This window comes from Carassius auratus, chromosome 29, assembly GCF_003368295.1.
Source record: "Carassius auratus strain Wakin chromosome 29, ASM336829v1, whole genome shotgun sequence".
NCBI lineage: Eukaryota > Metazoa > Chordata > Actinopteri > Cypriniformes > Cyprinidae > Carassius > Carassius auratus.
Genome location: NC_039271.1, coordinates 21,816,313 through 21,831,254, shown reverse-complemented (window position 1 = coordinate 21,831,254; position 14,942 = coordinate 21,816,313). Strand labels below are relative to the sequence as shown.

The 14,942-nt window shown below is 35.6% G+C and overlaps 1 protein-coding gene across 4 annotated transcripts in view; it reads left to right on the top strand.

Moving 5' to 3' along the window:
- LOC113048391 (kinesin-like protein KIF21A) overlaps positions 1-14,942 on the top strand; it is a 42,620-nt gene that overhangs the window by 17,148 nt on the left and 10,530 nt on the right. Inside the window, exons 4-24 of one of the 4 annotated variants that reach the window (XM_026210174.1) lie at positions 70-219; positions 800-931; positions 1,460-1,627; positions 1,972-2,087; positions 2,193-2,388; positions 2,567-2,756; positions 6,362-6,425; positions 6,517-6,717; positions 7,409-7,456; positions 9,415-9,490; positions 9,603-9,703; positions 10,156-10,346; positions 10,650-10,849; positions 10,924-11,031; positions 11,132-11,200; positions 12,068-12,213; positions 12,292-12,436; positions 12,567-12,761; positions 12,917-13,015; positions 13,918-14,083; positions 14,212-14,232. In XM_026210174.1, coding sequence (XP_026065959.1) covers positions 70-219; positions 800-931; positions 1,460-1,627; positions 1,972-2,087; positions 2,193-2,388; positions 2,567-2,756; positions 6,362-6,425; positions 6,517-6,717; positions 7,409-7,456; positions 9,415-9,490; positions 9,603-9,703; positions 10,156-10,346; positions 10,650-10,849; positions 10,924-11,031; positions 11,132-11,200; positions 12,068-12,213; positions 12,292-12,436; positions 12,567-12,761; positions 12,917-13,015; positions 13,918-14,083; positions 14,212-14,232 — 2,782 coding nt within the window. Of the gene's footprint in view, positions 1-69; positions 220-799; positions 932-1,459; positions 1,628-1,971; positions 2,088-2,192; positions 2,389-2,566; positions 2,757-6,361; positions 6,426-6,516; positions 6,718-7,408; positions 7,457-9,414; positions 9,491-9,602; positions 9,704-10,155; positions 10,347-10,649; positions 10,850-10,923; positions 11,032-11,131; positions 11,201-12,067; positions 12,214-12,291; positions 12,437-12,566; positions 12,762-12,913; positions 13,016-13,917; positions 14,084-14,211; positions 14,233-14,942 lie in introns of all 4 variants that reach the window. The other 3 variants (XM_026210173.1, XM_026210176.1, XM_026210175.1) reach the window with 3 other exon arrangements.

The following is a 14,942-nucleotide window of genomic DNA, read 5'->3' as shown; positions in this document are numbered from 1 at the left end:
GCTAATTAATTACTTAACCACTCCTGCATATTTTCAGCTGGCTAAGATGCAATGTTTTGTTTTTCGCAGCTGTACAATGAGGAGGTGCTGGACCTGTTTGATTCCACTCGAGACGTGGAGGCCCGGAAGCAGAGATCCAACATTAAGATCCACGAAGATGCCAATGGAGGGATTTACACAGTGGGAGTCACAACACGAACTGTTAGCTCAGAAGCAGAGGTTGGTTTTTATACTAGGATTTGAGGACATATCCTAAGCCTTTCTGCATTTGCAAAATTTTTTTTTTTTTTTTTTTTTTTTTTTATGTATATTTTTTCAGGAGTTCATATATATATATATATATATATATATATATATATATATATATATATATATATATATATATATATATATAGTATAGTATAGTATAGTTATATTTAGTTTTCAAGATTTCTTTATATATAAATAACAGATCACAAATTTTTTTTTTTTAAATATATATTTATCATGCTTATCATTTTCATGCTTCTGTAAATTTAAAAGAAAGCCTTATCTTTTTTTTTATCTTTTTTTTTTTTTGTTTTTCAGTTTTATATAAAATAAGAAATTAAAGCGATTTAAATTTTAATAACAATATAAAAAGCTCTGTAATTTATATAGTCATATAGTATTTTACCTGTGTAATAGTTTAAGTTGATCAGTTATTTTAAAGTTTAATGTACCTGTCCATCCATCATCATCTTCATTGTCGGTCATTCTCAGGAGCTGCTGATTTATCTCAGTGCCATGTTTCTAGAATTCTCCTCTCTGCCTCTTTCAGATGATGCAGTGTCTCAGATTGGGTGCTCTGTCCCGCACTACTGCCAGCACGCAGATGAATGTCCAGAGCTCACGCTCACATGCCATCTTCACCATCCACCTGTGCCAAGTTCGCGTCTGTGCCTCAGACAATGTAGGTGGCGCCACCTAGATTTCGAATCTCCTATAGCTGGAAAACTTTCACTCAGATCACACTGTCACACAGCTGTGAAAGAGTCCTTGTTATGCTATTTGGTCATCAAACCAGAACTGAATAAACCACCTTGATCTCTCAGTAAATAAAGGTACCAAAGTTGTCACTGGGGCAGTACCTTTTGAAAAGGTACACTTTTGTACCTTTTAGGTACTAATATGGATTCTTTAGGTACAAAGGTGTACCTTTTGTAAAGGTACCGCCCCTGTGGCAACTTTTGTACCTTTTTTTCTGAGACTGTTGAAATTATAAAAGTGCCTCTACAGAATTTTAGACTCATGCTGAAATCTGTTTTTGAATATATATTTTCATATTTAATTGATATCAACCTTCAGGCGCCATCATAAGTGTTTATTTTATTGGAGAATTTAAGTAGACTGAGCTTTAATATAATATACTAATAAACTCTACTTTATTCGATTTTTTTAATTTTGATTTAATTTTAACAATTTTTATGTTGTCTTCCAGGACACAGAGACTGATAACAGACTGGTGAATGGCTCCTCAGAAATGAACGAGTTTGAGACGCTAACAGCTAAGTTTCACTTTGTGGATTTAGCTGGCTCTGAGCGACTGAAGAGAACAGGGGCTACAGGGGACCGAGCCAAAGAGGGCATCTCTATCAACTGCGGACTGGTAAGAAAAGAAGTGGAAGTGAAAAATTGCAAATTCATAAACACTAAAATACTCTCAGTATAACAATATGCATGTTAACATCATCACTGCATAATAAAATCGCTGTTATGTCCAGTACTACAAACACAACATTTTCTACAACAGAAAAATCTAATAATACGCTAGTTAAATAATGAATAATCTGTAATATTATGAACATTTTTATCAATTCAAGCATGTTTACATGAGTAAACAAATACATACGGTTGACTGAACAATTCTTTTAATAGGAGACATTTACTGTATATTCGGTGTGTATTAGTTTTGATAACTAATAAATTTGTCTTTGTTTTGTGGTGATAAAGTTAGCTCTTGGCAATGTGATCAGTGCTTTGGGTGACAGGAGCAAACGCTCCACACATGTGCCTTACCGTGACTCCAAACTCACTCGCCTGCTTCAAGATTCCCTAGGAGGAAACAGGTGAGCATCTGTAGATCATTTCCACTTTTAGACATTTTATTAGGAGATATTCCAGGTATAAATGCAGTTTTTTTTTCAGCTTTTCCCCTTTCTTGTGACCCACAGTCAGACAGTGATGATTGCCTGCATCAGTCCATCAGATAGAGACTTCATGGAGACCCTTAACACGCTAAAATATGCAAACCGTGCTCGCAACATCAAGAACAAAGTGATGGTGAACCAGGACCGCGCCAGTCAACAGATCAGCGCCCTGAGAACAGAGATCGCCCGGCTGCAAATGGAGCTCATGGAGTACAAGACGGTTTGTGCAGAGTCCACATTTGTGTCAGAATTAGGTTTTCACTGTAATGTCTCTAACATGTTTGTGAACAAATAAGTAAGGTTATTATATTTCAGTATATTATTTTAATTTTAGTTAAGTTAAAAAACAAATATAATATATATTATGTTACTTTTTTATATATCTATTTTTAAAACAGGGCAAGCGTATGGTTGGCGAGGATGGACTTGAAAGCATTAATGACATGGTGCATGAGAATTCCATGCTGCAGACAGAGAACAATAACCTGCGTGTACGGGTGAAGGCAATGCAGGAAACCATTGATGCCCAGAGAGCCAGGCTCACCCAGCTACTCAGTGATCAGGTCAACCAGACCCTCGCCAGAGCAGGTACAAACAGTGACATATAAAGGAAAAATCTGATATTTTAGATATATAGTAATAATAATTATTATTATACATAGAGTTAATACAGCATTATAAACAATAATGCTATATTTTTTTAATTAAACATTAGAATTGATGTGCTAATAGTTCCCTATTATAAAGACAAAGCCTTTTTCAAGGTAAAAAAAAAAAAAAAAAAGAATGGCAGATATTTAGGCCAAAGAGGGAGAAGACAAAAATCTTTGTTCTTATTTTTTAATCATGATAAAAGAATGACAAAGATACACATTACAACTACACATAATATACAGTATTGTTCAAAATAATAGCAGTACAATGTGACTAACCAGAATAATCAAGGTTTTTAGTATATTTTTTATTGCTACGTGGCAAACAAGTTACCAGTAGGTTCAGTAGATTGTCAGAAAAACAAACAAGACCCAGCATTCATGATATGCACTCTCTTAAGGCTGTGCAATTGGGCAATTAGTTGAATTAGTTGAAAGGGGTGTGTTCAAAAAAATAGCAGTGTGGCATTCAATCACTGAGGTCATCAATTTTGTGAAGAAACAGGTGTGAATCAGGTGGCCCCTATTTAAGGATGAAGCCAACACTTGTTGAACATGCATTTGAAAGCTGAGGAAAATGGGTCGTTCAAGACATTGTTCAGAAGAACAGCGTACTTTGATTAAAAAGTTGATTAGAGAGGGGAAAACCTATAAAGAGGTGCAAAAAATGATAGGCTGTTCAGCTAAAATGATCTCCAATGCCTTAAAATGGAGAACAAAACCAGAGAGACGTGGAAGAAAACGGAAGACAACCATCAAAATGGATAGAAGAATAACCAGAATGGCAAAGGCTCAGCCAATGATCACCTCCAGGATGATCAAAGACAGTCTGGAGTTACCTGTAAGTACTGTGACAGTTAGAAGACGTCTGTGTGAAGCTAATCTATTTTCAAGAATCCCCCGCAAAGTCCCTCTGTTAAAAAAAAGGCATGTGCAGAAGAGGTTACAATTTGCCAAAGAACACATCAACTGGCCTAAAGAGAAATGGAGGAACATTTTGTGGACTGATGAGAGTAAAATTGTTCTTTTTGGGTCCAAGGGCCACAGGCAGTTTGTGAGACGACCCCCAAACTCTGAATTCAAGCCACAGTACACAGTGAAGACAGTGAAGCATGGAGGTGCAAGCATCATGATATGGGCATGTTTCTCCTACTATGGTGTTGGGCCTATTTATCGCATACCAGGGATCATGGATCAGTTTGCATATGTTAAAATACTTGAAGAGGTCATGTTGCCCTATGCTGAAGAGGACATGCCCTTGAAATGGTTGTTTCAACAAGACAATGACCCAAAACACACTAGTAAACGGGCAAAGTCTTGGTTCCAAACCAACAAAATTAATGTTATGGAGTGGCCAGCCCAATCTCCAGACCTTAATCCAATTGAGAACTTGTGGGGTGATATCAAAAATGCTGTTTCTGAAGCAAAACCAAGAAATGTGAATGAATTGTGGAATGTTGTTAAAGAATCATGGAGTGGAATAACAGCTGAGAGGTGCCACAAGTTGGTTGACTCCATGCCACACAGATGTCAAGCAGTTTTAAAAAACTGTGGTCATACAACTAAATATTAGTTTAGTGATTCACAGGATTGCTAAATCCCAGAAAAAAAAATGTTTGTACAAAATAGTTTTGAGTTTGTACAGTCAAAGGTAGACACTGCTATTTTTTTGAACACACCCCTTTCAACTAATTGCCCAATTGCACAGCCTTAAGAGCGTGCATATCATGAATGCTGGGTCTTGTTTGTTTTCTGACAATCTACTGAACCTACTGGTAACTTGTTTGCCACGTAGCAATAAAAAATATACTAAAAACCTTGATTATTCTGGTTAGTCACATTGTACTGCTATTATTTTGAACAATACTGTACAAACAAAACAAACAATGCTTTATTTTCAGGTACAATAGGTGTGTTAAGCAGAACTATTCAATAAATTGAATGAACAGATATTAAAAACACATATTAATGTACAATGACATATTAAAAACTATATAAATTGATTCCTAAAGCAGCTGTATTACATTTCTTTAGTAAAGAGCAGTGAGTGTTTTGTTGTTTTATTAACGTTAAAGGAATACTGTAGTTCACCCAAAAATAAAAGTTCTGTCAGCTGTCTGTCAATTCTGTCATAGTTTTTTATTTTTGACATTGAGGTGGTTTTAAACTCAAATGAGTTTCTTTCCTCTTCTGTACATAAATTCTGTTTTGAGTAATGTGGAAAACCAAACAGTTTCTTGTCCACGGTGACTTCCATGGTATTTTTTGCTACTATCAAATTCAATGTGCAAGATATTTTAATAATAGGATTGGATACTCAGAAAATACTACAGAAAATCAAATTAATGTATTATTTTGTTTGAACTTCAGAAGGTGATAAACCTAATTTTTATTTTTATTTTTTTATTTTTAATAAGGTTAAAGCTGCAGTCGGTAACTTTTGACGCTCTAGCGGTTAATAAACAGAACTGCTTGCGTCTTGCGGAAGAACATCGTAGCCGGAACTACTTCTCTCTGTTTATGTCTATGAAGAATCACAAAGGTACTGGGTTACTCCGCCGCGGTATCCCCGAAGCAATCTAAAATAGTCCGAATATAAACACTTATTATAGGTGCACCCTAGTGATTCAGGACAAGCCAAAAACACGGTTTGGAAAATGGATTCATGGTTTACTCGTAATTATATACATTTTTCTACATTTTGAACACAAACAAAGTTACGGACGGCAGCTCTGATTGGTTGTTTCTTACCGGGAGTGATGTATTTCTGCAAATGGCAATAGGAGCACTGGGAGGAGCCAGAGGAGCTTGATTTTTTCACGGATTATCTGTCTCATATTCTACTGTCAGGACATAATGACAGGTTTCACAAATACATTTTTACAAAAGTTACCTACTTCAGCTTTAAGCAGTTTCTTTTACTGAGCTTATATATATGTATATATATATATATAAAAAAAGAAAACAGACAAAATTGTGACGCACCTACATGGATTAATTGTCACGCATCTAGATTAGATTAAGATCTCCCAGACAGAAGAGGGATAATTTCCTTTGCCTCTAAAATACATTTATAAAACTGATAGTTCCGGTCCTTGATTGTGATTGGCTGAGCCACGTTCGAACTTGCTGTAAATTACTCTACAAACATACACCTTTGTTTACGTTTGCGTGTTGCTTGACGACCACTTTGTTGCAACCACAACTGATTCTTCTGAATTACATTCATGAAGAACATTCTGATTACATTGTTTTGTAGAAGAATACGGTTTTTATTCATATCATTACACTTTATTTGCTCTGTTTTATTTTGTGAAACCGTACTGCATATATATAGAATAACTGTTTTACAAAAGCATTAAGTACCATGAAGCCTTGGTTTACCGTGAATTTATTACAACTAAGGGGCATTGTTAGGCATGACATAAAGCAGAGTAAACCACATGGTTTACCTTTAGTAAACCAGGGCTTCTTGGGGCTTATTGCTTTATTTTGCTGTGTTTTTAAATGCCCAACCAATTTTTCCTCGACTTTTTGCAGGTGAAGGGAATGAAGAGATCGGAAACATGATCCAGAATTACATCAAAGAGATCGAGGAGCTCAGGTAATGCATGCAAACACCATACACCCATATCTCAGAGGTTCTAATAACTTCTCTAAATGTGTAAAGTTTGTGTGTGTTATGTGGTCTTCAGGGCTAAGCTACTGGAGAGTGAGGCTGTAAATGAAAACCTGCGGAAGAACCTGTCCCGCGCCTCCAGCCGCACCTCATTTTACGGTCCTACCTCAATTACCCCCGGCCAACTTGCACCTGAAAAAGACGCCACAGAAATCATTGAAATTGCAAAGAAAGACCTGGAGAAACTGAAGAAAAAGGAGAAGAAGAAAAAGAAGAGGTAAGCTTCTGACATTGATGCTTTTAACCATGCAGCTGAGGAGCAAGAAACTCCGATTTCCTTTTTATACCTGGACAAAGGAGGGTGTGTCAGGGGATCGTTCTGGTCTGCTGAATGCTTCAAATATGTGGTATACAATTTCTTGCTTCCTCACAGGCATCCTTATTGTGATGAGTTGCTTCCAATAGGAAACATTTGAAACATGCTGTAAAGAAAATGCATGCATGTGTGCTGTCCATCTTTGTCACAAGTTCTACTTCCCCTGACCTTTTCACCCAAATGCATTTGTCAGCTTGGTTATATCAGTAAGTAAAACAAAAAGGTAGCTGACCAATGGTAATAGGTTATATAAACTAAAATAGTCATAATTTAGTATAAATTAGTCATAAATGAATGCCATTTAGTCATAAATTATCATCATTTTAGTATCCTTAATGTGGAAAATGAATTAAAACTATTTAATATAGGTATTGTGAGTGTAGAGATATTATTGTGTAATTTGCAATGATTCCTGGCAGTGAAGTCACTGCTAAATTCAGTTTATATCAGATTATTTTAATCCAAAAAAAAAGAGGAAAATTTGTAAGGTATTCCTGTTTCTCACGTGTTCTTTTCTGCCATCATCTTTGGCACTGTGGTTCCTCTTACTCTCACTTCACCTCACCTCCACCAAACCCCCTCGCTCTTGAAGACTCCAGCAGATGGACGAAGGTGCTCATGAAGATCTTGAGAACATCAGGTTCGAGAATGTCATTAAATGCAGTTGTTCCACTAACCGTAGTCACAGCAACATGGAAAAAGTTGACCCATTGTACTTTCTCCTTCTCTTCTCTAATATAACAATTCAAAACATATCACCGGGTAAAGGGTTTAGTGTTTGTGAACCTGTTTCAAGTCCTAGTGAGCTGCCTTTGTGTCTGGTTTCTACAGTACATAGTCAGCAGAACCAACTAGCACTCTTCAGGTTAAGCACACTGTAAAATTTGACATTAGCATGTTGATAAGCTAATACTTGTTTACTTAAAACATAATAGATAGGCCTGATACATAGTTCACAAGTATTGGGTGAAATAGTCCATTTGCAATTAGATTTAACTATTTTTATTGAATCTTGTCTTCTCTCAGTGACGTCTGAGTATTATAAAAGATGGCATGTTACTAGGCTACCATGTTGAAAAAAACTGCATGCTGTATGCTGCTTAGGTATGTTTTGAAGCATGACTGCTGGTTTGAACTGGTCATGAGCTGGTTTAAGCCGGTCATATGCTGGTCCTGAGCAGGAGGTAGCCAGCACATATGACCAGCTTAGGAACAGCACATGACCATCTTAAACCAGAACATACTGTACTGTATGACCAGTTAAGGACCATCTTAAACCAGCAGCCATGCTTCACAACATACCTAACCAGCATATGCAATTTTTTTTTTCAACAAGGTAATGTTTGATTCTTTGCCTAGCATAGCAATACACAAATAGAAAAATACATACAAATAAAAATATCAACGAATTTACAATGTGGGATCTCGAATTGCCTTGTCCATGTGTGATACGGCCATACATGTGGGTCAAAAGAACAGATCTTAGAAGGCAATACATGATATTTAAGACAAATTATTCATGAAAAGGTGTCCTCTTACTGTATATTGCTTGGACAAAATTTCTTTGTGAAATTGAAATATGTCAAAAAACAAAACTAAACTGAAATGTTAAGAAAACCCCCAAATCAAATGAATAAATAATACAAATACAAGAAAGCACTTCATATGTTTTAACAAATTTCCATTTCAAATTTGAGAAAACTATTATATTTTAATCACGATCTAAACAAAGATGCTGCATACATGCAGCATGAACAGGTTTTATGCTAAATAGATTGTATAATTTAGACAATTTAAAGCAAAAACAGAATGGTCTGACTTTAACTTTGTGAAACTATCTGCACGAAACAAAAACAGCAGACAGGGTGAATGAAAACGTAAATTCATTCTCTCCCAGCAGGTGGCACTTATGGAACGGCAGTGACACTTATAAACACTTTAATATGCATTATACAGAGACAAGAAAATACCATCTAAACTTTTCTTAAGTCAGTCAGTTCCTCTCGGAGATAAGTTCATTTAAACTCCCAACCCCAAATGTATCGCAGTTTGTTTAAGATCTCGACCGAATTGAATTGTCACATATTTGTATGTGACATATTTCAACCGGCTTTGTGTGCATCATTACTTCCATAGTCAGGAGCACATCTGTGTTGCCTTAAAATGTTTTCTAGGCAGGTAGCTCACTAGGGTTTGGAACAAAGCTTTTTAGACTCTTTTATCAAAACCTCATTCATTTAGTCAAGTTTTATTTTAGTAGCCCTTTAAGATGTGTACTCAACTCACATTCATGTTGATAAATACGTGATGCTGCTTTAGAGTCTAACAGTGTAATAGGCTCAGCTAATTCACTAACACTGAATGATTTAATCAGTAAATAATAGATCTTGGAATCAAGTAATTTGTGCTTCAAAGTCCCCATCAAATCAAAATAAACATTTTTGGATGCTCCTTCAATGGGACACACATCAACGCTGCAAAGAGGATTGTGATCATCAATGTTTGAACTGGGTCTTTAAGCAAATGATGGTACTAAGGGGTTTGTTTTTATTGAGTTTGATGTACAGTAATGGGTTTAATGATGTTCTTGTGATGCAGTGTCATAAAAGAGGAGGGGCCAGATAATGAGCAGGATAAAGAGGCCTCCGAAAGAGCAAACGAGGAGCCAGAAGCAGTAAGTCCTGTGTGTACAAAAGATGTTTGCTGTTTTAATGTATTGATCATTCACTGTCTCTGAGATTCAGTGAGGCTACTATTTGCTTCTAACAATGCCAATTCTCTTGCAGGATGTGAGTGATCATGATGAAGGTGAGGAAGCTGAGGGTGATGAAGAGGAGGATGAGATGGAGGTAGACAGCTCTGATGAGTCCGAGTCTGAGGAGGAAAAGGTAAAATGTCTGCATTTAATATGTGATGGTTCAGATCTTTTTTATATTAATGAATGTATTTGTTTGTCTGTTTGTTTTGGAAAAAGTTGGATAAGTCTGACAAACTTGAAAAAGTGGTTTGTTTTTAAAGTAAGTTTAAGGGACACAACATAATAAAGCTATGTATTCATATATTCTGCGGGCATACATTGTATTTATTTTTATTTTTTTAATAATCTGATAATTAATGGTTTTATAAGTTTAATATCTGTGGCACATCAGTTTTTCAAAATTCCTTTGTTTAATATTTATTAAATTATGTTATACTATAAATTTAATAAAACATTGTATTAACATGCTAATTTTAAATATTTTTTAAAAATAATTGTTTAATCATTTTATTTATTAACTTGATAAGCCTGGCTTTTGTTGAGGTTAAAAACCTTTATTCTCTGCATGTGTGTGTATTAACAGAGGACTTCCAGGCAGATCTGGCCAACATCACGTGTGAGATCGCCATCAAACAGCGGCTGATCGATGAACTGGAGAACAGTCAGAGGCGTCTGCACACCCTCAAACAACAGTACGAGCAGAAACTCATGATGCTGCAGAGCAAAATCAGAGACACACAGCTGGAGAGAGACCGTGTACTGCAAAACATGGGTACAACATACACACAGTATATGGATAAACAACAAACTATTCAAGTAATGAATGTTTCAAAAAGATGATCACATTGTGAATTAAATTTACTCTCAGTAAATCTCTTGTGCCCTCTTCTGGTTGGATTTCGAAACAGCTGCAATGAAAATGCAAAACATAACTTAATGAAATGTTAAAGGCATTTTACACACCACATGCTTAAAATAAGCAAAAAATAAGTTGCACAACTGCTTAACAGTCGCAGAACTGTTTGCTACTTAAATGTCCAAATGTATAATTCATTATAATCATATTTCTGTGCAGGCTCAGTGGAGTCATGTACGGAGGAGAAAGCGAAAAAGATAAAGTCAGAATATGAGAAGAAGTTGAACTCTATGAACAAGGAGATGCAGAAGCTGCAGTCGGCACAAAAAGAACATGCACGTCTGCTGAAGAACCAATCGCAGTACGAGAAACAGCTGAGGAAGCTACAGCAGGAAGTGACTGAGATGAAGAAAACCAAGGTAGGCTTGTTTGTGCCGGGCCGGTTACACTCACAGCAGCCACGGGGTCTAATCGTTGTCTTTGTTTCGCTCAGGTGGTTTTGATGAAGCAGATGAAGGAACAGCAGGAGAAGAACCGAGTCACGGAGACCCGTCGCAGCCGAGAGATCGCCACACTCAAGAAAGACCATCGCAAACAGGAGGTGACCCACTGTACCCTGAACAGCCCCAGAGAATTATGGGGAATTCTCAGACACAATTCCTGCTCATTCTCTTTTTCTCTCTCTTTCTTGTCTCTTTTAGCACCAGCTAAGGCAGCTTGAAGCTCAAAAGAGACAGCAGGAGCTCATTCTGCGCAGGAGGGCAGAGGAGGTGACAGAAACAGGATTATTGGGGAATTACCGTGTTTTGTTGTTTGTTTGTTTTTGTTAAAAAAGCATTGGTTTGATGGCAGTAGAGACACAACTTCTCAAAAAGAGTTTTAGCATGCTGACAGTCCAAAAGTTTTCACTAAACCAAACCATGTTTGTTTATTTTGTCATTTTTAAATTCTAGAGATTAACCATCCTGGCCAATATCTAATGTACATTATTTAAGTTTATGATAATATAATTCAAGTTAATTATTTTTTTTTTTCTTTTTTTTTTACTTAAAATCAAATAAAATTAGTTTAACATGAAATCTTAAAGCGATTGATGACCCCAAACTGAAAAATCTTTTATAAATTGCTTAGCCTCGTGTTGTTCCAGATCTGTAAGACTTTCATTCCACTTTGAAACATACATTTCTGGCCCTCCATTGAATGTCCATTCCATTAAGACTTTGATGCTTCAAAAAGTGCATAAATCCATTGTAACAGTAATCCATATGAAGGGAGCAGTTTAATTCAGATATGATAAACAGATTTAATTTAAACTCGTATTTGCATAAAAATGTTGTGTTACTGTACATGTGTGTGTAAAAATAAATAAATCTATTTATTTATAAAATAAAATAAAACAATTGCAAGGTTAACTGAAAGATTAAACAATGTATAAAAAATAACAGTAAACAAAAAATGAAAATAAATAGAGAAAATAAACAAAAAAATTCAATCTTTCAGGTTTCAATAAAAATAGCTTCATTTGTTTTACCGATAACAAAAAACATGAGGGTAAATAATGACATTTATCTTAATTTTTGGGTGAGCCATCCCTTTACTCACTTAATAGAAAAAATATTATTTATTCTTTGAATCAGATAACTGCCCTGAGGCGCCAGGTGCGACCAGCATCAGGCAAGGTTAACCGTAAGATCAGTTTACCGGAGCCTTTGCAGGAATCTTCAGCCCGTACGGCTCCTGTCCGACCACAAACCACTGGGGCCACAGCTCCTAATGGGACGAGGTGATGTGCGTTTCATTTCAGAAGGGCTGACTCCTGGGTATCTGAGTGACTGATGTGCTCATGATATTTGTATTTCAGAAAGTACCAGATGAGAACAGGAGGGCTGTACTCTACCAGGACGGCGCGGGCCAAATGGCAGACGCTAGAGCGGCGCATTAGTGACATCATCATGCAGAGGATGACCATCTCCAATATGGAGACTGACATGAACCGCTTGCTTAAGGTGACCATGAACAGCCTTTAATTATTACATTTTTTATTATTATTATTAAAGAAATTAAATCAAACAGGTTTTAAGCAAATTCGAGATTTAGTTATTTGACAAACTTTTCGGTTTTATTCTGCGTTTACAGCAACGTGAGGAGTTGACCAAACGCAGAGAGAAGGTGATGAGAAAGAGGGACAAAATTGCCAGTGAAGACACAGATGCTGATAGGACAATTCTCTCTTTTACCGAAGAGATGGAGTCGCTGACCGCTAACATCGACTACATCAACGACAGCATTGCAGACTGCCAGGCCAACATCATGCAGATGGAAGAGGCCAAGGTGCATATGGGACACAGGAGATCATGTTATACACAGTATTACACTCTAATACACATAGTAAAATAATAATAATATACCAGCAGTCCCCATTTATGATGAAAAAAAAAAATGCATTGTGGGACAGATAACATTGATTCCATGGTTCGCTATAGGAGGAGGGAGATACAGTGGACGTCTCTGCTGTGATCAGCTCATGCACTCTATCAGAGGCCCGTGTCTTACTCGACCACTTCCTCCTAATGGCAATCAATAAGGTACTGGAGCTAGATTTTCAGTTTGACATTAGAGATGCTAAATATTCTTAGATAATTCTTAGATTTGCATTTGCGTTTGTGCTTAACATATTAGCTTTATTTTTTTCAAACACTGAAATTTTTTTTAAGACATTATATTCTCCTGGATAATATAATATAATATAATATAATATAATATAATATAATATAATATAATATAATATAATATAATATAATATAATATAATATAATATAATATCCTTTTTAATTTTTTTTTCTTTTTTGTTAATTTATAATAAATATTAAGTTTCATTCAGTTTATAATATAATATAATATAATATAATATAATATAATATACTAGCTTAGATACCCCTCGAAAGTACATTGTGTTTCTGTTTTTCTTTTTGTTAATTTATAATAAATATTAAGTTTCATTCAGTTCATAATATAATACAATATAATATATATATATAATATATATAATATATATATAATATATATATATATATATTTGTCAAGCTATCTTTGTATTATGTTTGTTGGGATTGAGTCATCATCTTCTCTTAAAAAATAATATCAGTCGACCACTATTTTAGTGACTGTAAAATTTTGGTATCAGCCAAAATATCCACAAGTGGCATGTTTTTAAATTAGATATAATTTGTTAGAGTGATTACCATTGGTATAATTATTATCATTGGAACAACAATAAATCTTTGATTTAAGATTTTAGATAAAATAAGAAGACATCTGTAATACATTTTGTTTACATAATATGAACCATATTTCTCAATGCAACAGAATATTTAATAATGTAGGCCAGGACTTTTAACACCTGACTGGTTAAACACCTGACTGGTTAAAAGATTGTTATAATGATATCCACACCCGCAAACATTTCAATGTCCAACACTGTTCTCAGGGCTTACAAGCTGCTCAGAAGGAGTCTCAGATCAAAGTGATGGAGGGTCGTTTGAAACAGACCGAGATAAACAGTGCCACACAGAACCAGCTGCTCTTCCACATGCTGAAGGAGAAAGCAGAGCTCAACCCTGAACTGGACGCCCTGCTCGGGAATGCTCTCCAAGGTCCGACACACATAAACGCACCATTCCCATTTAGCTGTGTGGTTTGCGTTATCTAGACTTACTCCTTTGAGATCACTTAAGTTTGATTTTGATTTGCTTTTGTCTTTTTGTTGCCTGGATTCTAACAGAACTAGGTAGCGTGCCATCGGGTAAGTTGAGGCCAATAGAGTTATCCACCGGTGCATGTGTCTCTCCCTCAGACTAACAGACAGTAACAGGAGCGTAGAGCTTGCTTGAACCCCCTGTGGACTTTACTCTTTGAGGAACATGTCTCTCAACTGGAGCATCAGCTATAAAAGCACTTCAAAATCTTTAAGAGCTTAAAGACCCTTGCAGGATGTAGAGTCTGCTAGCTGTTGTTTGTTTGTGATAGTGTTAGATTCCGCTCTAATTCCAGTATTATGCTGGGGTGTAATAATAATAATATTACTATTATCATCTTCATCATTATTATTAATATTGCTAGGAAATATATGCTTATATATATTTATTTATTCATTTATTTTTTATTTGTTTAATTTTGTTGGTGATATAAAATTAACCAACATTGTGAATACTTCAAGGATATTAACACCATTTTACATTTATTAATGTCTTCACTATTCCTTGTGATATTTTTATAGCATGTTTATAAGAATATTTAAGAGTACATTTAAGATATTTAAACTACATTAGCAAAAATGCAGGTCGATATGGGAAGTTCTCACAAATCAGTTCTTTTAAACAGTCTGTTTCAATAAATCAGTTACATTATTTTTGTGCCCTCAGATTCCAGATTTTTAAATACGGTAGTTGTATCTCGGCTAAATGCTGTCCTATCCTAACAAGCCATACATTAAAGGAAAGCTTATATATTCCG